We start from the raw sequence: 26,130 nt of genomic DNA on the forward strand, positions 1-26,130 counted from the left end.
AAAATCAATGATGAAGATAAATGATGAAGATACATCCATCTGCAAGTCTGAGTAAAGGCAGTTTAATTGAAATTTCTGACCACTGAATCAGAGAGAATACAAATGTTGACAGATTGGTGCATAACAAGAGTTCTCTCTTGAAGCTGATCCAAACTACCAGTCACTCAACTCTGACCACCCTATTTGATATTATGTTGGGAGAATTTTTTCAAGAAAAAAAACAAAAAACAAACAATCTCTTGCTTGATTGTGAAAAGAAAGTGTCCACTACAAATCTTCTCCAACCAACTTACCACAAAGATCATGAACTTGAAAATAACTTTATTTCAGGATTTGTCAACAAATAAAAAAGTTACATCTGTTGTAAAGCTGTTAAATGTGTTCTTTCTTGTTGATAACCTGATTATATAACACATCCAACAAATGTTCCTTTTTTTCTTTGTCTTCTTGTTTTTTTTTTTTGAGGGGGGGGGTTCAAATTATGAAAGAGGAGATGGGAAGAGTGGTGGGAAGAGGTTGCATAACATCCAAGAGAGGGGGGAAAAAAGACATGCACGCAAAAACACTCAAGTCAGAATAAAATCATCCAGGCATCATCTTCTTCCCCCTCCCTTTTCTTTTTCTTAGTTTTAATAATAGTATGTGGGAAGGGGTGTATAAGAGGCCAAAAAAAAACAAATTTTTCTTTCACCTTCTTACCTCCCCCTTCCCTTGTCTCTAAAGTAGTATCACATGGCATTTTTATTTCGAGAAAGTCGAGTACATCAATTGACAGCAGGTGTAAATCAGCCCTCGGTAAACCATTTTATTTTCTTCCTCCACGCATCAGAGAGCTCCTAATTTTTATGTTTTCTTCTTCAAATGGGGCAGGATGACATATTAAAAAAAAAATTAAAAAAAAAAAAAAAAAAGAATAAAAAGGAGCCCGACCCCTGCTTAGCCGGCTATTTTTTTTGTAATGTTTTAAGGGAGTCATGTTATCAGGAAAATGTAATCTTTTTAGAGGATAAAAAAAATGACCGGGGCATATGACCCATATCCACTTGTATTTGAGAGTCTGACTCGGTCAAGTAAATGGTCTCTTTAGCTTCACAGAGACAACCCAGCAGGGAGAAGGAAATCAAACTAAATTCCACAAGTGAATAAGCAGAAGACACACAGCTTCAACTTTGCATTTCGTCTCATTTTCTTTTTTTCCATCTTTTTTTTTTCTGAGGCACACGATTGTTTCGTTAAAATTTTCCAATTTAAAAACATTTTCCGTTTTGGGAGTTTTACAGTTCCTGAAGGCAGCAGCGAATCTGAACACACCGAGTCGCGAGATTGTTTTTCAAATATACATATACACACTTTATATATATCTTTTTAACTTTCCGAGACAGATACCGTGTCACTGCTACTACTACTACTATTATTACCTCCTTCACTGGTGGAGGGAGGAGGGGGAGTTGATTGTGATTGTTGGGGTCGTTTGGTGCTGGTTGAATTACTCGAATCGCTAGAGACTGACGTCTTTTCACTTGAAGAAGTTGAAGGCGTCGTAGCCAAAGTCACAGTCACCTGGGTTTTGGGTGGCGTTACTGATAGACGAGAGCTAGAATCATCAGATAAGGATTGCGTCGAAGTGTAACTAGACTTGAGGCTGTTGCGATGACCAACCACAGCTGTTGCAGGAACGGTCAAATTATCGTTAGCTTCAATTTCTGTCAGCAAGGCAGTGGCGCTGTCCAATGTATCCTGAGAAAAAAGGAATAAAAGAAAGTAATTGAAATAAAACAGGCAGTTTTATCAAAGAAATTAGAATTTTTTTGAGTATTGGTACTGAAATCGAAAAAATTTGTGCCTCTTTTTAGATACCAAAAACATTTAAACTGTCTTTTTTCATTTGTTTATGTTTAAAACTTAATTTCTCAATTGCGGGTACCAATGATAAATATTTATTGATTCTAAACTAAAATCTATAGATCCCTCCCCCAACCCACTCAAAAGTGTATTTTTACGTTATATTTTATAAAATGCCAACCATTTTAGGCTCATTCAATGTTGAATGCAGTAATTTGGTAAAAAGTTGAAGGATTCAAATTCTTAAAATTTTTACACTTATTCCTGGCACCGGAGATTTTCCTTCAACCCCAAAGCCAGGGATCAGCAACTAACTTGATCCTGAGGGCTGAATTGTATTATGACAGGTCGCAGGTTGGATGAAAAATTAATGAAAACTGCAGATGCAGACCCCTGTCAATCTAAATGTTTAAAACAACATTGAAAATAAACATTGAGAAATCAGAAAAGTTATAGAAAATCTAGAATTAAAAAAAAAAAAAAACACCTAAAAAATTAGTTTTCCTCAAGGAATGTCAAAATATTCAAAGTGAAAAAATCAACAAAAGTAAAATGAATGAAATTAAGATGTGTATGTTTGTTATTAAAAATTGTATCATACACAAACAAAAACGAAACACATACACATGAGTACAAATAAATGCAAACATCTAGAATTACATATGTACACATGCAATATCATCCATAGATTCGTGAGGCATGAACTAGAAAGCTGACTGAGACAATATTGTCTTTTGAAGCTTTCCCTAATCAGTCAGTCAAATCAGCTCTCAGTTTTTGTTTTATGTTTATTTTTTATTTTTATGCAGAAATGGAGGTGATTGGGTTTTTGAACATGTTTTTGCGGTCATAGTATTCAAATTTGGTTTGGTAAATCAAAGAAAGATAACAGTAGGCCTTTTGTTGAATTCAAAAGCCTTAAACAGAGTCATTGATAATCAGGCTCGTGAGCCAGATCCAATCCATGGGTTATAGGCTGCCAGCAGATGGTTAAGTTTGAATTTGTTCTCCAGAAATTTTTTATTTTGAAAAGATTTGAGATTTTTTTTGTTAAGTTTAAAAGGATCTGATATTTTCAGAGTATTCCACTAATTGATGAACTGATGTAGCCATTGGGTCATCTGTTTGGTCTAGACAAAAAGGATTCTTACACACAATATAAATTCCTTTTTTAATATGCTTTCTTATAATTAAAATACAAAATGAAAATGAAAAATGGATGTTTTTTTCCTCCATTTACTAAAATAATTTGAAATTCTGAAGTTACTGAGCCCATAATCTGTTAAGTTAATGAAACTGTTTGAAAATGCACTAATCTATTCATTTGAGAATGAAATACAAGTTTTAAATTAACTTAAGAAAAATATAAAACTCGTCTGAAGATTATTGCTAGCACTAAAAGAAGAAATAAAATTCTTACATAAATCAAAGTTAATATTGACTGCTGATTCTAGTAATAAACTACAGCTTACATAACACACAAACACTAATATATTAATATTAACATATTAAATGCTACACAACATCTGCTGATATTTGAATATTATGCAAGTTATTTTCTAAACATACATATATGTACAAATATCAATGTACATAAAAGTTATCTATACTCCTATAAATTCGGTTTTCTTTTGTGTGTATTGATATTTATATTAAAAACCCTCTTTTCTATTTATTTAATGTATTTATTTGCTTCCCCACCAAAGCAAATTAGGCACAAGGCCGTTTTTAATGTGGGGTAAAAACCAGCTCCCCTAAAAGTAGGCAAAAAGGGGGTACTCTGGTTACCCAAAATAATAATTGTCCCAGTATAGAGGGTTTCCCCTCCATTGACTGGTACAAATTATCTAAAGTGCAGCATCTGCAGAACAGATACTACACTTTGAGATATTAAATCTTTCATTCATGTTAAAAAATACAGTCAAAATTAACGATGAACAAAAAACTTAGGCACATGGCCAACTCAAAAGGGTGGATTTTGGGGGTCGTTGGTCATCCTTGTCACTCCAGAACTAAACAAAGTCAAAAGTTTCTCCCAGCTAGTATCTTCTTTCACCATAATACCGCATTCACCCTTTCATATTGGGGGACGTCCTAGTAACTCCCAATTTTTAAAACATTTTTTATTGACGTGTAAAAACAAAAAAGATAACAATAAAATGGTACAATAATTCATTTGTATCGAGGGCGGGGGAAGAAAAAACAAAAGGTGATTAGTAGGACCCTCCCAACCCCGTCTAGTTGATAGACTGCCCGTTCCACTAGGTTTGTAAAAGGAACCTCGCTTCTGCGGGTCAGTCTCTAGGTGGGGATGCCCTCTAGATGGGGGTGAATGGAGAAAAGAAAATTTTTGTGGGTAAGGGATGGAGGTTAGTTTGTATTTCTTTTTCTCCAAGATGGGTAAAATTTAGAGGAAGGGGTGAAAACAAAAATTGCAGGTAAGAGGGGATGGGGATCTTGGAGGCTTCCAAATCGGGGAGGGATGGAACACACACTCAGCTAGCTGAGAGACTACTTGTTTAATTTAACTTTACAGAACTGCGCGTTCCACACCTAGGCGGGGAACACGTATTCAAATTTGGCTCCTCTTCGTACACACAGACTTGCCACATGTATCCATCTTCTGTCAAATGCCGCGCGATGCAGCCTTCTTCTATCACATCTGATCTTCACCCGTAGTTGGTGTTTAAAGAACGCGATCAGATCTTGATCAGAAAAAGACAACACCCCCCGGCAACCTTGCAGACGCGACGTCCAAATCACACTTTGATCCCGGCCCGAAGGTCAAGAACAACAGAAAAAAGGCAAGCTTCTTTTCTATTTATTTAAAAAGAAAATACAATTTTCTTATATCTTGGTTATGGAATTGCATTCACTAGCAAACGATCTAGCTAATTTGCATATTCTTTTAAACATTCATTTTAATTAATTCCCTATTAGTTGCTTCGGCTTTTTAATGGGATAATCATCTTTAGTTAATTATTACCTGTAATTATATTCATGCAGATATTCTACGAGGGGCGTGCAATAAGTAATGCCCCTGACCCACTTCTCATAGCAGTAGAGCAACGAAACTTGGCACAGTTATTAGTCTTTCTCTACATAGGAACCACCCAGAGTTATGCATTTCTCCCATCGTTTGATGCAGCTCTGGAGACCGTTTTTGTAGAACACCCCAGGTTGGTTCTCCAACCATGACGTGACTTCAGAAATCAAGGCTGCATCATCTGGGAAACGCTTTCCTTTCAAAAACAACTTCATGGCTGGGAAGAAGTGAAAGTCAGAGGGTGCAAGGTCAGGAGAGTAGGGAGGATGGGGAAGGATTTCATAAATACACGCCTGTGTTTCTAATCTGGTGCATGCAAGTTGTGGACCAGAGCGTTGTCCTGCAGGAGCAAGGTACCTTTGCTGCTCTTGCCCCACCTCTTGATTTTGATAGCTTTCCTTAATTTCCTCAAAAGTGAAACATAATAGGCTCCTGTAATTGTGGTACCCTTTGCCAGGAAATCTGCCATCACTACTCTGTCCTGGTCCCAGAAGACTGTGAGCATGACCTTGTCAGCGGAGGGCTGCACCCTTGCCTTCTTTGGAGGTGGTGAGTCCAAGTGCTTCCATTGCATTGACTGGGCTTTGGTCTCTGGATCATAGTGATGGACCTAGGTTTCATCCTGTGTAATCAGTCTTTTGAAAAACTTTGACTCATCTTCTTGGCACATCTCCAAATTCATCCTCGAGCACTCGATGCATTCTCGCTTCTGGAATGGTGTGAGCAACCTAGGAATCCATCTGGCAGGCACCTTATGCATATGCAAATGGTCATGAATGATAGTTTCCACAGATCCTGTACTAATCTTGACATCTTGGACTATTTGGTGAATACTAATGCGCCGATCTTCCAAAATGGCAGCCTCAACTTGACGGACAAATGCTTCATCAATAGCAGAAGGGAGGGGGGGGCGACCAGGTCTGGGAGCTGTTTCCACAGACTTCCGACCATGTTTGAATTTACGATGCCAGCGTTTTACAAGGTCATATGGTGGGGCATTATCACCATAAGTTTCTTTCATTTCATCAAAAGTCTCCTGTGGTGTGCATCCTTTCAAATACAAAAACCGGATCACTGCTTGACATTCAACAGGCTCCATTTTACACCTGACTCAGTTCAAACACCTGTAAAACAGAAACCACAATTAGTTCAGAGCTGTAATTTGCCACATAACCCGTAGAGATATAAATCATTGCACATGCAAAATTTCAGCTAGATCAGACGTGGAAGTGGGTCAGGAGCATTACTTATTGCACGCCCCTCGTACATGATTTATATTTGCATAATATACATATATATTTTTGTTAAACAAATCTATCTATCTATCTATAAAAGTGAACGTGTCTGTATGTTTGTCTGTGTACATTTTCATATGCAATAACTGTCAATTTTTAGTCTACAGACTCGAAATTTGATATACAGGGGACTGAGATTTGGGAAAATCTATGTGATCGGGTTTTGGCCAGAAATTTGGCTGTTAAGGGGTCAAAGTTCAACGATTTGACCTTTGAGAACTCTACCAAACTCCTCCGACAATTTTGGGTCTAAACACTTGAAATTTTAGATATAGGTTCGTTAGACATGGATCTAACTTAATAACCTGATTTGAGCCCAAAACAATAAATTTTAAGGGGTCATAATAGGGGTCAAAGTTAAAAAAAAATTTGACCTCTACGGTCTCTACCAAATTACTCAGCCAATTTCTGGTCTAAACATTTGAAATTTTACATAAAGTGTATTCAGAGATAGGGTAAGCTTTTTAATCAGTTTGGGTCGAAAATTTGAGCTACCAATATATAAATGTATGTATGTTTGTATGTCTGCCTAAAACTTTCGACAGAGGCGACAAATACCAAAAATTGGCTAAAAACATTCATTTCTTCACCCTCAACTGGGCACTTTTCTACAGGGAGGGATCACTTTTTTTTCGCCAATATTTTCGAAAGTCATTCCCTCTTTTCGATTGTCTAGCCTTAATTTAAACCTATGTCACTTCCGGTTTGGCGGTGATCGTAACAACAAAGACGTCACATTAACCCCCCCTCCCCCTCCCCCCCGTTATTTTCCTCCTTCATGGTACGGGTTCGAGCCTGCCTTCCTATTACCATTTCTTATTTTTTGCTCAACATACACCTCCAAACACCAGGGCAATGCGGGGTACCCATGCTAGTATATATATATATATATATATATATATATATATACACACACACACACACACACAATTAGTTATCATTCCAAAAGCCAAAAGATGGAATCAATTCACACTCATAAATTTTTATTAATTTTTTTTAAGGCAGACACCTGAATTTTTATTATCTTACACATGTTTTGTTGAATAGCAAAAGATCAATAAACAACTCTTCAAAGACGGGTAGATATTCCTCAAAAATCTGCTAGAAAGTTTATAGGAAAGAATTTGGAAAAGAAAAAGAAAATGGTGATATGTAAAGTCTGCAAAAGCATAAATAAAAAAATAAAAAATTAATGTTCATAGAAACCCACGACCCAAAATAATAGAATTTGAAACGTGGGTAATCTAATCATTTCAATTTTGAAACAAATTCCTGAAGTTTTTGAACAAAAGATAAAAAGAAACACTGACCTGAGCGCTGACAGTTCTTTGAAAGGATTTTTGGTTAGAATCTTCATTTGACAAAGGAACCGTGCTGGAAGGAGCCCAGTAATCACTCATCTAGAAAGACGGACAGACAAAAGATGTTCAGCAAAAGTACAAAAAATCAAATAAAAAGCAAAAAACTTACGAGATGGTTTCAATAATTATAACAATAAACTCAGTATGTTATTTCTATACATCTGACCAATTTTTATGATTTCAAGTTTAAATGAACAGCTACAGCAGGAATTGGAATACACCCTACTAAAGCCGTATTATCACAGCTGTTGCACTTCAAAAATGCAATAAAATTCTGTTTTAAATTCGGAAAAATGCCACAGAAACATATCGAATGCTTAAGGTTGCTTTTTGGACCATCTTATATGAATCGAGCATCAGATTTTGAGTGGCATAAGATATTCAAAAAAGGCAGGGAGTCTGTGAGAGATTATGAGAGATGTAGAAGGAGTAAGGAAGTCAGAACACCAGAGTTCATTGGCCAAATAAAGAATTTCATTTCCAAGGACCGCCGTGTGTCTATAGCAACAATAAGTGCACAGTTTGATGCCAGTTATTTATGAAGAACTGGAATGGAAGATTTGCACAAAGTTTGTCCCAAAGGTGCTGCATCCTTGTCACAGATTATTTGATCAAGATGGGCATGAGGACAGTTTCTCACCCTCCCTATAGTCCAGACCTTGCTCCCTGTGACTTTTGGTTATTCCAAAACTTCATGGAAAACCTTAGAGACTGCCATTATGAGACAATTGAGATGAAAGAGGCTGTGATGAGGATCGTTGACACGCTCACACAATAGGATTTCCATTGAACAATAAAAGTGCATTGCAACCAGAGGAGATTACTTTGAAAGAGACTAGAGTTTCATGTGTGTACTATCAATAAAAGTGCTCATATGAAAAAAGTCTGGAAACTTATTGAAGGCACCTCATTATATAGTAGGAAGGTGGCTAAAACAGATGTTTTTTTTCCAGTGATAAGATAAATTGCTCAAATTAGTACAAGTTTTTGAAAAAAATATTGCATAAATCCACCAGATGTATTAATGCAGCAGTTGCCAACCTATGAAATATGCATCCATAATGGCACATTGCAAAATTACAAGTGGTGCACTGAACCTCAGAGATAAGGAAAGAACAAAATCATGTCTATGAAAGGAAAAAATAAACGGTTCTTGTCCTGAATTTCAACTACATCAAAAAACAAAAGTAAAGAAATATCTGTATGATGTAAATACCTGTGATAAAAAAAAATCATATTCCAAAACTCATGCAAATTAATAAAGTAGTTTTATTTTTACAAAGAAAATAATTTTTAAGTGATTAATAAGAAGTCGTAGACATTAAACCTAAATCTTGCAAATTTTGAATTATTGTTGAGTTATCTACCTTTGTATTTTTTTTTTATAGATTGTTTTCAAAATCGCAAACAAGACGGCTATTCTTTGATTACTTATAAAATATGATAATTTTATTTAAAAATAAACATTTTTGATCAATTTAGATGATTTCTGGAATATGATATTTTTCATGGGCATATACATTATACAAATTTTTCTTTATTTTTATTTTTTAATATAGAGAGGATACTCTATAACATACTTATACCCCCCCCCCCAAAAAAAAACTCATGAAAAAAAAAAAAAAAAAAAAAAAAGCAAAGAAAATTCATTTTGTGAAAAACAAAAAAAGTCTAAAAGATTAATTCTAATCAAAAACACAGCAATTATCTTGATTTTTAAGGCTTATAATATGGAGACAACCTTTCAGATTTGCATTAAAATTTAATCCATAGTCATTAGACATCAATTAAGCAAGATTCCTTGAATTTCAATTTATTCTTAAAACCTTAAATGTTAAGATATTTTCAAGATTCCAAATGGATTTTCAACAAAACTGGAACAAAAATTCTAGACATAAGGTTTAATAGCATTATATTTTGATTTTAATCCTTGACGAGGGGGTGCATAAAATTAATGTTGATTGTTCTGTTCAGAGAATCAATTTTACCTGTCCTGGGACAGGTCAAAGGTGACGTTGTAGCTGGGTTTGAATTCTTTTACCAGCAGTAATTATCACTTTCTGCACTGATGATTGTGAAAGCAGAAAACACTAGTGTCTGAACATATTAATATTATATATATATATATAAAAGGAACTTTGTGTATGCGAGTCCATTCCCTATGTACTCGAAAACGGCTGGGCTAATTTTTTTTAGAAATTTCATACAAAAGTACTTGATATGATGTTTGGGAGCGTTCTTACATAGGTTTTGTATCAAAATGCATCTGATAAATATCGATAATTGAAAAAATCTGATTAAAGGAAGAAGTTTGATTTTGATCAAAGTGAACACTTTTATACAACTTAACATCACAAGTTCATTTGAGAAGTTTTATCACTGCACAAGCAGAAAGGCCCAGCTTCTAAAATCAACTGTAGATTCTTTTATAAGATAGGAGCATGTTCAAAATTAATTTTTTCGTTTAGAGCACAATTGAACCATGATACTTGACTTCTGCATTTTAAGCTTTAAGTAAAACTCATTATTTACAGATAATTTTATAAAATCAATAGTAGATTCTCCACAATGCAATGTAAACTACAATGTATTGTGTACTAAGTCACTTCAGGGAGGCACATAAAATTTCCTCCTGGTACACTGGGGGAGGAGAAATCCTATCCTAAGTAGAGCAGGCAATCAATTTGATTAAAAAAATGGTTGATTTCATTGATTTTGATGACAATAAAAGTATGAGAGGGTAAAATATTTGTTGATCATCATTCAATTCCGGAGAACAACAGGTCTCTCTTCTAGTATATATAGATATATTAGGGCAAATATCTGTTTGTATGTCCAGTTAAGGCTTAAAAAATTCACAAGCATCCACAAAGTTTGTAGTTTTTTTGTTTTTTTTAATTGGCGTAACCCTGGATGTATAATATCTCAAATTTTTCAAAAACATTATTTGAGGGCCAATTTATATCATTTAATGCTATCATATAAACGGAAGCAACTGATTTTTTTCACAGTTATTTTCCTTATGCAGACTCGTGTGTGTTTGTCCAGAGAGTGGAATGAGCGAGGCAAAGAAGAGTGAGAGGGAAAGGGGTAAACAAGGCTAGAAGGAATGGTATACTTTTGCCTTGGGCAATACCAGGAAGCACTGCTTGTGCATATATATACATATATATATATAACCGTACTGAAGAACCATGATACAGCAAAACAGCTGATTGCGGAATTGGATTTTGGCTTGGCATACTGAGTTCTAGTTTTGTCACAGTTTTTGCATTACTTTTACTAATACCCTTGGGAAAGGTATACATCCAAATATCATCCCTTGCATTTTTTTTTTTTAACCATTCTTGACTTCTTGCCAGTGGACTCAACCAATGCATATACAGGAGAGGTGCTGTTGATTCCTTGTGAGATCACCTATACAATGGATACTCATTGGTTTTTGAGACTGAATGGAAGTCAAGCATAGATTTAACTTTGATTTTTTTAATATTGTTTTTCTTTTTTTAGTTCATGAAATCTTTTTAGTTTTAAACAATGAAATCGGGTTTACTTGAAAATAAATGTTACTGTAAAAAGTCCATATTTCCTTTTTGGCAAAAGATTTACCCCAATATTTTAGGGTTCTTATCCAGAATTCTCCCTTATATTAAAGCACACAAATACAGAAAATTTTGTATGATGTACATACTTATGACAAACTGAAAATATCATATTCCAAAAATTATGTAAATCGATCAAGTAGTTTTATTTTTTAAGTAAGAAAATCAAATTCTGTGAGCATCAAGAGTGAATGTTTTCCATGCTATTTAAAAACAATCTCAAAAAACAATGGAGATAATTCAACAATAATTCATACTACATTTATGTTGTAATGCTTACGAATTCCCATTAATTTCATAAAAATAAAACTACCCGACCAATCTAAGTGATTTTTGGAATATATTTTTGTTTTGTCATGAGTGAGTACACCATACAGCTTTTTCTTTATTTTTGTTTTTTAATATAGGGAGAATTCACAACCAATTTGTGTAATGAGGATAAGATGTGTGTTTTTGAAATAGGCAAAACTTGTTTTCTTGGTAAAAAACAATAAAAAAACATTGCTGTGATTTAACTTCTACAAAAATGAAAACTAAGTTATACACTTGAAGTAGGACCTATGTGGGTCAAAAAAAATGGAGTTGAGAAAGAAGAGTGTTAGGAGGTGGGGGGGTCACCTTTTTCTCTAACCACTTAACAGCCCATTGCCATTTCGTTGATGTCTTCATCAACTGGTCCTTCACCAAACTGCATCGATTGCACAACTGCACAAGAAATTTGATGCATTGGTAGGAACGTGAACTGTCAGACAAATGGAAACTTCGAATTGTGCCTGAAAATAGAAAAACATATATGACAAATAATGGCATTGATAAAGATTAAATGAATTCCAAGATAAAAATTCTGCAATCAAAGGGAAAAATATTCCAAAAGTTTTTCTTATTTGAATTATTGAATAGTTTTTTCTGTGGTTGGTTGTTTTTGTTTTACGGCATATCAACCCTTTTCAGGTCATTTAATGCCAAATCCAGTGATTTTGAAGAAAATTTTTTTAATAGAATATATTTGTTTTTTTTCAAGTCGGTTTCTATATAACCCATAGTTGGGACCCTAACAAGTGCTACCACTCTGGATCAGAGTGGAACTGGGAGCAATGGCCATTAAAGGGTGGCTCCACACCCCCCAAAGCCTGCAAGCTGAGGCCTCACCATCGGATATAGTTTAAGGTCATATCCAGGACCAGTTTTTTCTGTGATAAAAAAAAGATGATGTAAAAGCCGCTTTTTGATGGTGGTTATTGTAGTTCAGAATATCCCCCCTTCAATTCTTTCTACAATGGAAATGGAATCAAACGATTGATTTATTTTTTGTTTCATTCAACGAAAGAAGATTGAAACAATGATTAAAAACAAAACCTTAATAAAAAGTTTTATCTCAATCTTCAATACTCAAAACAAGTTTTAAAAAACAAAAACTTAGCAAATATAGCATTCTTTAATGCTTTAACCATTCCAAGAATAAAAGGTAGAAACATAGATAATTGGAGAAAATCAGAATCTTTAGATAAAAGAAAACAAGATATTTTTCTTTTACATCCTATTATATTATACATCCAATTGTGTTAACTCCTGTTCATTCCTTAATTAATACTAACGGCACCTGTGGACATCCCACAGTAGCATCTTTTATATATAATATATTGCTGCTGGGCATTCTGTGGACATTCAGCATTTATACAATTTAATAAAAAGAAAAGAAAAAATTTCCAAGAGAAAAAAGGGGAAGTAACTAGTTAGGGTTAGAGTGATAATATATAATATATTGCTGCTGGGTATATTGTGGGTGTTCAGTATGAATGGAGACCCTGCGATATTATTGTAGCCCTTTTGTTAAAACTGCTAAAGTATTTATCTAAGTAATCTGATTAATGTAGTGTCAGAATATATCTGGTTATTACGGTTTATCTCCAATATCCTTATATATACATATTTCCATTGTATGGACACCGGCACGAATGGAAACCCCACAATATCATTATATCGTCTTTAGACAGAACAGATACTACCATCGGATCATAGCCAAAAGACAAAGAAGGTATATTTTAGTTTCACATATGGCCCAAAGGCGACAATATATTTTTTTTTCAAATTTTTTTTTTACATTGTACCATCAGTGATCAGAAGGTCCCATTTATTAAAAATGAAGATAGAAGGTGATAATATACTAGGAACATTAAATTGGTGTATCTATATACTAATTTAATGTTCATAACAGGTTATCACCTTCTATCCTCCTTTTTAATAAATAGGATCTCCTGATCAAATAATTTGTAAACTAGAAACTGTTATGTACGTATGTTAAAGGTACTACAGTATTAATATATAAATACTTTTCATTGTTTTTTTTTTATTTTGCTGTATTTGACCTTCAAATGTGTTAATCTGTAGCTCAATTCTTCTTGCCATTCAAGGACAAGCTGATTATCGACAGGGTGAAATTTGATTGGTCAACGATTGTATCACATGATCAATTAGGATTATCACCAGAAAATATTTCTCTAATAAAGTATATCTTAAAATAGAAATTTAGATTGCAACATAAATAAAAGTCAAAAAGATGACTCGGTTCCTCAAATTTGGCAGTATGATTGTGAATCAGAGGAAGGAGCAGGAGCTTTTCTTTTTCTGAAAATGTGATATTTATGTTGTAATGAAAAACATAGATTTTGCAATTGTTATTTATATAATAACAACTGTTTACAAAACTAACCAGACACCCTCTTTTATCTATTAAATGAAAGTTGTCTATGTGTCCAGTTAAAACTCAAAATCTAGCAAAGATATTCTTATAAATCTATACATCTCAATTCAGTATTTATTATGACAACCTTTTGGTTAATGTAACTTCCTACCTTTTTCTAAGTGTATTTTTTTGAACTATGGAATTTTTGTCAAGGTCAGAAATCTCCACAAAAACCCATCATTAAATCCATGAAGGTAGCATGTTCTCGTTCCATCAGCCATGACCGAGGAAAAATCCTAAGTAATTCACAATTGTATTTTGAGTATCACCCACACTGAAGACTGAACCTTCAACCTAAATGTAATTTATAACTGAATTTTACCTAATACTATATCCAATTATGATGAGAATAGTACTCTGAATAATACAGATACTCAATCCTCATCTCCAAAATTTCTTATTGGTTGTTGTCTGAAAAACCACACTAAAACTATATTAAACAGTTGATCAGATCAGTTCGTTTTTTTGTTTTTTGTTTTTAATTGTTTCTTACTGTTATATTAAAGCAGTTGCAAAAGTTTGTGCATGAATTAGAAAGATGGAGAGAGAGATGAGATGTTGGAGGGAAAGATCTGTTCAAAATATGATTGAGAAAATTTTAAAAGAAAAATATTACACCTCTTTTTTTTTTTTTAATTTTTCTATCTGCTTACGGGAAATGCTGAGTCGCTATGCTGCTAACTGATGAATTACTTGGAGACACAAAAGTGTTTGCAGAACATTTTTGATTCAAAATTTTTTGAAATAAGCAGACGTCTGCAGATGTACAATTAAATATAAATAGTTAAAAAAGTGAAAACATTGATTGCAACCAGATTGTCTGTTTTGTTGACTTACTGAGCAGGCCTTCAAATTTCTTGCCCTTCTCGTTGACGTGACCATCGATAACAGCCCATTTCAAACGTTTTAATTGCAAAGGATCTTTTAATAACTGAAATAAGAAAATAAAAAGAAACATAGAAATATAAGAAATATTATGATTTTTTAACGATATTCATATTATAGATTCTGTGGTCATATTATAATTAAATAAAATAATATACTGCTTGTTTTTTACTGTTGTAAAATGGATATCATTTCTATTTACTGCAAATTAGAATAATGGTGCATCTATAAAAATGCCATTTTCTAAAAAGTCATCTTGTTGTTAATGAGTCGTAGTAGAAGTTCAATTATCTGAGGGAGAAACACTCCTATCTCCTCTAAATATCACTAACAATAATAAAATATTGACCAAGATGTTTTTTGATACATTAATTCCAAATATATTTTTTTTAAGATCATGATCTGATGTTTACCATTAATAACTGACAAATTAAATGTTCATCTTGTATGAGAAATGCTACATTTATATTTTAAAAAAGTGTAATTATATTCTTACCAGAAGTTCCATGAGTAGAACAAAAATACTGCGTACTTCATTGCAAGGAGCTGTTTGGTAATGAATCTGAAATAAAGGGGAGGGGGTATTAAAAAAATTAGTTTTGGTGGCAGTTTATTCAAGAGGTCAAAAGGAAAAACAATAAAAGCTTTTACAATTCAAATAATTGTAACGAGAGTAAAAAGGAGAGACAAAAGAGTAGAAAGGAAAGCAGTAAACATTATTGACCTGTGGACCGGAGCCAAGTTTGATGTCGGCTTTGATGCTGTGTAATCAAGTCCCAGCTAGCCTCCCGGACATCATCACCAACTTTGGAATGTATCTGAAGCTATTGCTTCATGGACGAACTCTTCTTGGTTGTGGCATACAGCATGGTCACACCAAAGAGATTGGTTGAGATGAATAACCCTGCATCACGTCCTGACTTTGGTATTATAAACAAAATGATGCTTGTGGAACCACAGAACTCAGAGAGGGATACAGGAGAATGAAAGAGGAAGGAGGAGAGAGAGCAAAAAAAGGGAGTAGATAGATATAACACTTACCATAAGGCATTCCAGAACAGTCATACTGAAATTGCTATTACAAAAGCTACAGTAAAGCAACATGTCCGTCACGGATTCTAAATTACCACTGACTTCACGGACGGCATACACCACCTGAAAACAGCAACAAAGATTAATCAAACAAATGAAGCTCACATCGGTATATTCACTAATTCTGTGTGATATTACAGTTAGTACATCAGCTGTAGACCTAGCAGAATGGAACCCATATAGTATGTCGCTGAATAGGTTGACCACTTCTCTATTTAACACAGATTCGAGCAGCTTACTCATGATGCACAGGAGACTAATTGGTCCATACTAAGAGGGAGAAGACCAATCTTCTAAATTTTTAAATATGAAGCATACTAATGAGGTTTTCCAGGCTGTTGGGAAGCATTTCTCCTTAAAACGACATTTCTGGTTCTAATAATTTGTTCACAAAACCATTTTTGCCTAAAAATGTGAATGTTGGATCACAATGAGATTTTGCTGCTTGTAGGGTTAGTTTATTGACGTCGAAGGAACACATGGGCTTGTAGTTCGTCAGAGCATTCAGCATTAAAATATTTGTAGAACAGGCAGAGGAATGCAACATTTCATTGATGGGACAGAGGGTGAAGCCTAGACGACAGCTCAGGACCTATCAAGTTGGTGACTCTCTTCTGAATCCTGTCCAGGCATGAGAGACTGGTAGCAAATGCACTAGCCCAAATATGACAACAGTACTCCATACATGGGCAAATGGCGACCTTAAAGAAGTACAGGATACTTTCAGACGTAAGCAGCTTTCTAGTATGATAGAGAGCCCACCTTCCTCGCAGCGGCACTGGCCATGCTTTCAATGTATCTGTTCACACTCATGTTCCCTATGAATGTTAAGCCGAGGAGTTTGAAAGAAATACTTTCAGGTAATGTATTTTTAGCCATAGCTATTGGTGGTTGAGAGGGTTTCTTGTAATTATTGAAGGAAACAAGCTTAGTCTTGGCAGCATTGAATGTGACCATCCATTTTTGTCCCCATTCCACTACAGATTGGAGGTCTTCCTCTAGTATTTCTGTCATTTCCTTAGATATGTGTTCATTTGTTTTCCCCTTGTGCCTGTTATAGAGAGTGGTGTCATCAGCAAATACATTCATCTCAGAGATAATTTTATCAGGGAGGTCATTTATGAATATTAGGAATAATAAAGTCCAAGGATAGACCCCTGAGGTGCACCTGCATTTATCATGTTGTTTAAATGTATGACCATCGAGGACAATCTGGATTCTTCTCTTATTTAAGAATGGTTTAAATTATGTTAAGTATTTGTCTAGTGATACTGTATTTTTCATGAGAAAACCATCGTGCTATATCCTGTCAAAAGACTTTATATCTAGAGCTACTGCTCTACCCTCCCCTGTTTTGTCCAGTGTATGGTATATTTGTTCAGAGATTAGTTAGGATATTTGCTTGTAGAACAAGCTTGCCTAAATTCATATTGTTGCTTGGTCAGAAATTTAATAGCTGTAAAGTGATGAACTAGAGCTTGGTTAATTATGATGGACTCAAATATTTTGGTGAAAAGCAGGAGGAAGTTAATGGGGTGATAATTTAATGGGTCAGTTCTTTCATCAAAATTCTTGTAAACTGGTACCCCAGAAGTAGTTTTTCAGCAGTCAGGAAAGCAAGATTCGTTAAGGCATTTGTTGTAAAGTTTGGAGAGGACTGGAGCAACCTCAGCAAAGCATTTTTTTTAATAGCACAGATGGGATGAGATAGCCTTCTCGGTTGCCATGCAAACATGATTGTTGGATAGTGGGGAAATTGTTGATTGCCTATTATTTACTACACTCTTATAGATTTTCCCAAAATCACGGGTTCCTAGTTTCTGTACGTCAATGTATATATAATTTTCATTTTATTCCTTCGTTAAAACACAACTTTATATGTAGTTCATATTAAATGTTGGTATGGTTCTTGGCTATACCTAAAGATGCTATCATCATTCCAAGATGGCCCCCATCAAAGCCATGAACCAAGCCACATGTTTACGCCTGATGCCATAACTTACCTCGTTGATGAACCTGAAAGATCCTGGTCCAAACACATAATAATGCATATCCTCAGACATCTTGAGAAATAGTTGAGGTTGCACCGTTTGAGGTAAACGCACCGGATATGAACCAGGCTCTGTAGAAGAGAAAACAACAAATTAAATATGAAAACATTTGAACTCGGGACAAGCAATGAAAGTGAAAGTAATTTGTCTTGCTTAGCTACAAAATGATTATCATTGTTAAAAAAAAAAACAAACAAACAAATAAACACTACGAAAAAATCAGAATTATTGAAATAAATTATTTTATAGGAATTTGCACTTAAAGCTCTTAAGAAATTATTTTATTTACATTTTGCCGATAGAATTGTGATCAAAAGAGAGCTAACTCCTTTTCTGTTTCAGGCGGAGTTACCTCCTCACTTTTAACTTTTGTTATGTAAATTTTCATGTAGAGATTCAAGAATGGGAGAGACGGACACTTGCAGGGGCTAAGAAAGGATGACTTATGATTTTAATAAGACATATTTAATTTTTGCAATGAGAAGGGGAGGGTAAAGTAAAGTGACTTAACCAATAAATCTATAAATGTTATTAACATTCATTTATTTAATACTGGGGGGGGGTACGCGGCGTTGCCCGGGTGTTTGTAGGTGTGTGTATGGGGGGGGGGGTAAGTAATAACCCTGTTTAAATATTATAAAAAAGACGATGTTAAAAAATCGGAAAAACAAAAACCAAAACGGAATGATGATGGGGGGGGGGAAGCAACTCCCCATTTAAAGGAGATTTCCCAAATCGAATAGCAATTGTCTGATATAAGGAGAAACTCCACATTGATCAAAAGCTGATTGCTTTCTGGTCGTTTCGGCACGAAAGCCGAGAACACGAACGTTTTAATTTAGTTTCACTGTATTTATACTAAAAAGCAGGACAAACAGGGGACAGAGTGAAATAGCGCAAATCTTATAAAAGTCGATGTAAATAAATCTAGACGCGACCTGCATTCCCAAATCCTAGAGATTATCATCTAGGGGGTATATAAACACTTCTAAGCAATAGTAATAACCCTGGGACCGTCGTCGAAAAAGCCTTTTCGAGACATACAAAAATGCGCATTTGCCTTTTATATATATAGATGGATTATATAGATTTTATGTACAGATAGATTAACTGGGATTACTGAGTCGCAATTGCTTAGAAAAGTTTGCTACTTGAAATATTTGAAACATAAATTTAATAAATATTTCATTTATGATTTTGGTGTAAACAAGAAACAAAATTCATATTTGGATTCATCGGACTACTGTTCTCATCTTGAGTGTGATTTTCACAACGTTTAGGTCGATGTAACCTCCAACTTTCTTCAGGTGTATCTTGTCGGACTCGGGAATGTTTCTGTTGAACTTGGAAATTTGGACGGAATTTCGAGTGGATCCCTTTATTTACTTCACAGAAGTAGCATGCTCTATCAGCTATGACTGGATAGAGGTCCTAAGTAATTCGCAAATGTATTTTTTGTCAGCCATGACTGACGAAACAAGAGCATGTTACCCCCGTGAAGTAAACAAAAGGGTTCAGTTTGAAATTTCATCCAAATTCCCGAGTTTGACAGAAACATTCCTGAGTTTGACAAGATACACCTGAAAAAGGTCAGAAGTTAGAGCGACTGAAACGTTGTGAAAATCACTCAAGATGAGAACATTAGTCCAATGAATCCAAAGAATACGAATAACCAATCCTCATCTAAGAAATTCAGAAACATCAAAAAACAAAATCTTTCTCATTCATTAAAAAATATTTTCCAAACTATTTTTTATTTTTTATTACTCTTAGAATGTGACCTTGAAGAAAGTAAAAACGAAAATCAATTTGCCTTTTCACTTGCAATTTAGAAATGGATTGAAACTAGTTGAAAATCAAGTTGATCTTGCTAATAAAAAACAAAAAAAAGAAGGAATGTTTGGATACAAACACTAAAATGTTTATCTAGGAAATAAAATAATATTGTGAAACAAGACAATTTGTTATGTTAAAATCAATTATTGAATTAAAAATAATAACAAATAAGTTAAGAAAATGTTCTTTTCCAAACTCAATATGCAAATTAGTTAACCTTGTGACTGTATATGAACTAAAAATGGTCTTGTTTATACGAAACAAAATTTGAGTTCAAACCAATGTATTTATGATTGGTGACATGTGTTGAAGTATATTTCAATAAATGGTAGATGATAACCACAAAAATTACTTCAGTTTTTTTTTATTTTAATTCATGTTCTCTAAAAATCAATATTTTATCTCTATATTAGTAAGGAGACCTGACATTGCCCAGGACTGAATGATGATCAACGAATACTTCACAGTCCCACATTTTTACTGTCAGCGAAATTGGTGAAATTGCCTATTTTTCAATCAAATTGATTGCTTGCTCTTGTTTGGGACCCGTCACGAGGAAGCTTCAGATGCCTCTCCGCAATGACTTAGTCCACAATACATTGTAGTCTACATTGCACTGTAGAGAACCTACTGTTGATTTAATAAAATTATTTTTTTATATAACGGCTTGAATTAAGTTTAAAATGCAAAAGTCAAGTACCATGCGTCAATTGTGTCCTAAACAGATACATTAATTTCAAACGCACCCATGCCATATCAAAGAAGCTACTGTTAATTTTATATGTCTGGCCTTTCTACTTGTGTGGTAATAAAACTACTCAAATGCACTGGTGATGTTAGGCTATGTAAGATGTTAACTTTGGTTAAAATCGGACTGTTCCTTCTTTTATGATTTTTTTTTTTTTGACTTTTGATATTTATTGAACACATACTGAGTACATTAAGTACATTTGTGTGAAATTTCATAAAAATCGGTGAAGCCTTTTTTGAGTGTATAGGAAACACAAAGTTCCTTTTCTATAATAGTAGATATAAAGTTTTAGATCCTGTGTTCACAAACTCCTCCTAGGATTTTGTGAGGCAATAACTCCTCACATGTTGTAATGGCTGTGGGGATACTTTAGTGATTGTCTCATCAGTAGGATAATGAGTGGGCTTCATATGCATTGAACTGTAACACCTCTGATTTTTATAAAAAAAACAAAAAAAAAACAGAAAAGTCTTTATCATGTAGGTACCTGTCATAGAACAAAAATGTCATATTCCAAAAATTATGCAACTTGATCAAGTAAGTTTTTTTAACTGAGAAAATCAAATTTTATGAGGAAGCAAGATGTTCTGTTTTGATCCGCCATGTTTTAATAAAGGGAGACAACTCAATCTGAGTTACTGAGATCAAAATCAGCCTTGTAATAGCCTGATTTACAATTAAAATCACTAAAAAATGTAAAAAAAATGATTTTCTTTAAAAATAAAAATACTACTTGATCAATTTACATGACTTTTGGAATATGAAATTTTCGTCCTATGACAAGTACGTACATCATAAATATTTTATCTTTTTCTGTTTTTTAAAATTATGTTGAACTCTGGACTTGATCCTTTTATACATGTCATATCTAAGTGTGTTTTTTATTGAACGGCCATAAAGCAAAGATTGTTGGAAATTCATTACTAAAACCTAATGGACTAGTCAAGTATAAACTGAAGTTTATTTGAACCAAAAATGGTTGAATTGAAAAAAAGGTTGTGAATTTTATTAATAATTTCATGGGTGGCATTTTTGGAGGTCAACTTATACCAGCCAACATGAGAGAGAAAAGTATGCTAAGAACATCACCAGCCTTTGCCCAGGAGAAATAGAAACGGACAAATGGAACAACAAGAAATAAAAAGAAGATACCTTCAGTCCTGTAAGCGGAGACATCACAGTTTAAAATGAGGGTAGCAAGGGTGGTTTGAAGGTGGCCAAAATCCCTTGCTTGGATTGGAATCCAACGACGGGAAGATAATTCCTGTTTAAGAAAATTAAGAAAGAAAGTTACAGGAGATGAAAAAACAAACAATTTTATATTTTATTTCAGAATTTTAAAATCATCACCTTTCGACTAACTGCATCTACCATGGTTCTTCTTCATCTTCAGCTTATGTTGAGATTCTAGCGTAATCAGTAGTCAGGGGTGCAAATCAACAGTTCACAATTTACATAAAGATGACACAATATTCTATACTCTTGGCTTGTTAAACATGTGTGTGTTTGCACATATGATTAGGGTCTTGTTGCTAGTTACTACATCTGAACTGAATTCTGATTTTTCAAATTCAGGATATCATCTAAAATTGACTGACGTTTCCCTTCATGATCCTTATTCCCTTGACTCTATTGCTGATCTGTCCATTGAGGTAATTCACTGTTGCTGATCTACCACTAACGACTAGCGTCTTTCGAATATACCTACTCTCTAATAGAAATCATACAGTCCTGTTTTTTTTTTTTTCAAAAACTCAATGTCCCCTTTCTTTCTCCTTCCAAATTCTCTATTGTGACTCCCTCCCTTCCACCATATGTTAACAGCTAACTGCTTATGGCATCACTTCATCTGTGGAGCACAATAGATCCATTACTTTGAATATGTCTCTCCACAGTCAATGATTTTCTAGATAATCTTGCCTGGTAATCCTAATTGGTGCGTGTGTGTGTGTGTGAGAAAAACAGTCTTTGTACTATTTTAATGGTTAATTTTCATAATGTTTCAACCAATGTAACCTTCAATTGTTTCCAGGTGCATTTTTTTTTCTATTTGGAAATCTTTATGTTGAACTCAAGAATTTTAAAAGTGAAACCTTTTTAATCCACAAGGAAAGATTGTTCTTGTTCTGTCAGTCAGGACTGAGTAAAAATGTTTTTGTATATTTATTCTTAGTGATCACCTGTAGTAAGGATTAAATGTCCAATCACAAAACGACCATCATTTAAAAATTGTTAATTATAGCATTTAACCATTGTGTTAAATGTCCATGTAAAAAGTCATAAATTATATTGTGACCCGATGATCACCTTCGTGACCACACTAGGATAAAACAACACAAGACGAATACTTAATGTAAATCAGTTAAGCTGTGTGTGTGTGTGTGTGATACTGTCACATGGTGTAGAAAAAGGAACCACAAACATTATCTGTTGTTAGCCATCTGCATGTTGATCCCCACCATTTTTTTTTGTCTCTGTCAGATCTACTTTTACCTAACTTTGACTCCAATCTTTCTCAGGGGATCTTTGAGCCGCCAACTGTTTCATAACTGGCAACTCTCTTTAAATATCGCAAACTCAAAACAGTCCGTAAACTATCGCAAAACTGTCATTCCTAAAACTGTAAACTCTAAATATATCAACCACTATTGTCTGATCTTTTGTCCTTGTTACTGCCACACCTTGATTAACAATACTGTGTCAGTTGTTTTTTGTGTTTCTTGGTGAACAACTTCCTCTCCATTGTTTTTCTACTAAACTCACTTGTTAAACTTATTTTCTCTTATAAACTTATTTTCTCTTTTTTTGTCATAGTTTTTTTTTTTTAAATTAACACTTTGGAAAGGAGGATGTTGATTGTGAAAATAAAAACCAAGATAAGAATAGTTGAATAATTAAAATTTCATATTAAAAACAAAACAAATTCGATGATGTGAATCATTAGAAAAAAAATTAATTACTGTATTAATAGAATTTGAAAAGTCTTTTCAAAATTTTTATTGCTTGACATGAAAAAACCAAAAGTTATGAAGGGCGTTCGATGAGTAATGCCTCTGACACACTTCCAGTTGTCCGATTTACATGAAATTTTGCATGTGCAATAATTTATATCTCTATGGGTTATATGATAAATTTACAACTCTAAACTAATTGTGGTTTCTGATTTACAGATGTTTGAAGTCAAATGTGAAATGGAGTCGTGAGTGTTGCACAGTGATCTGGTTTTTGTATTTGAAAACCAAATTTGGAGATGTGCTAAGAAGACGAATCAAAGTTTTGCAAATGATTGATCACACATAAGGAAACCTAGGTTTATCACTATGACCCAGAGACCAAAGCCCAGTCAAGGCTGTAGAAGCATTTGAACTCATCAAAAGAAGCAAAGAAAGGTGGAAACCATCTTGATTGGATTTGGCAAAGAGACAAAATTGATATCAATATTTTTATAAGATTTAAAAGAAAATTCTTTTTTTCTAATTTCTGAAATGTAAACAAATTGCATTTCTGCGAGGCTGATTTGAAAAATAAATTGGAAGAAAAAAGAAAATTTTTTTCATAAGTGATTTTCTTTTTGTCAATGTCAACAGTTTTCAAATTGCTAAAAATTACAAAAGGTTGGAAATTCATTAAAATGTCTAATATAAATTTGTTTGTCTTTTTATTTATCATTTTTTTTTTTTATATTCAATCTTATACAGATTGACTTCAAAATGGATTATAAATAAACACAAAAATGGACAATGACTTTTTTTTCATAGAAATTCAATTTAAGGACCTTCCTCCCCACAACAATAAAAAAACAAAACCAGAATTTTTGTCAAAACTCACTTCTTCTTTATCAACGGTTCCCAGTAAAAAATTAATGAAATGATTGAATCCTTTGCGGAAAAACATATGAACACATGCCTTTGTTCCCTGAAAAAGACAAGAAGTACATACAAATAAAGCAAATCAACTAAAAACAATTCAGAACAAACTAAAAAAACAAAACGTATGAATGATTATTCCATGAATCACGGATATATTTCACAGATATATCACCAATGTAAACATTTTCCAGGCATCTTTAAAATAACACAAATTTTGAGAAGTTTATGCAATAGCAAAATAATAAATTTAGTCATACATTAGTTTGTAACATAAGAAAATCAAATTTTATGAGTCTCAGAGGAGTGACTGTCTCACCTGCCATTTTGAAAAAAACAAAAATACAAGAGAGATAACTCCACAATAATTCTAAATTTGCAAGATTTATGCTACAAATTTCCATTAATTGCTTAAAAATGATTTTCTTATTAAAAAAAAAAAGACTACTTGATCAATTTACATGAGTTTTGGAATATGATATTTTCCTTTTGTTACTGGTACGTACATCAGACTTTTTTCTTTTTTTTTTTTTGCTTTTAAATCTAGGAGGGAATACTGGACAAGAATCACCAATTCTGTTCCTGAATGACAAGCTGTGGAGACATGATGCTAAAATTATGTTCTTGTTATTTGCCAGAAAATAGCAAGGCAAGATGGAACTCCATAAAACAAATTTGCCTCATACACTTATGTCCATGTTTTGATGAAATATTACATAAAGTTGATTTTATTATAATGAAGATTTTGATATTTTTAGATACATACAAACAAAGCTGATTCAGCAAAATAACAATACTCTTCAGCTAATACCAACCCTTCACAAGTTTATACATTTTATACCACAAACTGATTGTGAAGGTAAATTATATAATTCTGCAAACACCATCTATTTGCAAGATACTTTTCTCTCTCTCTTTTTTTTTTTTTTTTTTTTTTTTTTTACATGGAGTTCACCACTTATCAAGGCCCAATGGCCACTCAGGGATAAGGGTTATTGTGTGTACAGTAATCAAAGGGATAGTGTAGCAATAGTATTGGAGAATTGGTAAGGTGTCATTACTTAGGGAGGGCGGTTCATCAGGAATTTGTTTGTGTTGGACTTGAAGATATCCAGGATGAAGTCGAGAGGGAAACAGGCAAGCGGAACAGAGTTCCAAAGGCGTGCAGTTCTAAGAAAGAAGCTTTGTTCATGGTATCTACGTTTTGATTTAGGCACAGTTAGGGAGTGGGGAAAATTGTTGACGGTGGTTTCAGCTAGTCGGGTGTTTTTTGAGAAAGATTGGCGAGGGGGGACCAGAGAATGGAGCTCAGACGAGCACCTGCCATGGAAATAACGATAGAACAATGACACGCTCGCTACGTCTCTTCTGTGGGAAAGAGGTTGCAGGGTAGAGAAAAGGGCATCCCCCACCAAGCCACGGAGTCTATTTTGTACTCCGTCAAGGCAGGATAGGCTGTTTTTTGCAGCCCCCACCCAGATGTGGCAGCAGTACTCCATCTTTGGACGTACTTGGCTCTTATATAGATAGAGAATTGCATCATTAGTGAGATATCTTCTGGAGCGGTAGAAGGATCCCACCATTTTCCCAGCGACCTTGGCCACAGACTTGATGTATGTGTTCCATTTAAGATCAGGTGTAAAGGTAAAACCCAGGAGCTTATCAAATCCTGAGGCCTCCCTTAGACGAGAGCCATCCATTTCAATTGATGCCAGATGGGGATCAGAGCGTTTATGATATAGAGATAGGATCTTGGTCTT

The 26,130-nt window shown here is 34.1% G+C and overlaps 1 protein-coding gene across 3 annotated transcripts in view; it reads right to left on the reverse strand.

Annotated features, from left to right (window-relative positions):
• Window positions 1–1,134: 1,134 nt before the first annotated feature.
• The window catches only part of LOC145300914 (ubiquitin carboxyl-terminal hydrolase 24-like), a 237,514-nt gene continuing 212,518 nt past the window's right edge, over window positions 1,135–26,130 (reverse strand). For all 3 annotated transcript variants that reach the window (XM_080144530.1, XM_080144529.1, XM_080144528.1), the window contains 9 exons: window positions 24,333–24,419; window positions 21,657–21,768; window positions 17,870–17,988; window positions 15,816–15,929; window positions 15,271–15,336; window positions 14,727–14,820; window positions 11,765–11,919; window positions 7,494–7,583; window positions 1,135–1,737 (listed from right to left, as the gene is read on the reverse strand). In XM_080144530.1, the coding sequence (XP_080000656.1) occupies window positions 1,366–1,737; window positions 7,494–7,583; window positions 11,765–11,919; window positions 14,727–14,820; window positions 15,271–15,336; window positions 15,816–15,929; window positions 17,870–17,988; window positions 21,657–21,768; window positions 24,333–24,419 (1,209 nt within the window). In that variant the 3' untranslated portion in view covers window positions 1,135–1,365. The remainder of the gene's footprint in view (window positions 1,738–7,493; window positions 7,584–11,764; window positions 11,920–14,726; window positions 14,821–15,270; window positions 15,337–15,815; window positions 15,930–17,869; window positions 17,989–21,656; window positions 21,769–24,332; window positions 24,420–26,130) is intronic.

This window comes from Euprymna scolopes, chromosome 2 (assembly GCF_053919585.1).
Source record: "Euprymna scolopes isolate OS-2025 chromosome 2, ASM5391958v1, whole genome shotgun sequence".
Taxonomy (NCBI): Eukaryota; Metazoa; Mollusca; class Cephalopoda; order Sepiida; family Sepiolidae; genus Euprymna; species Euprymna scolopes.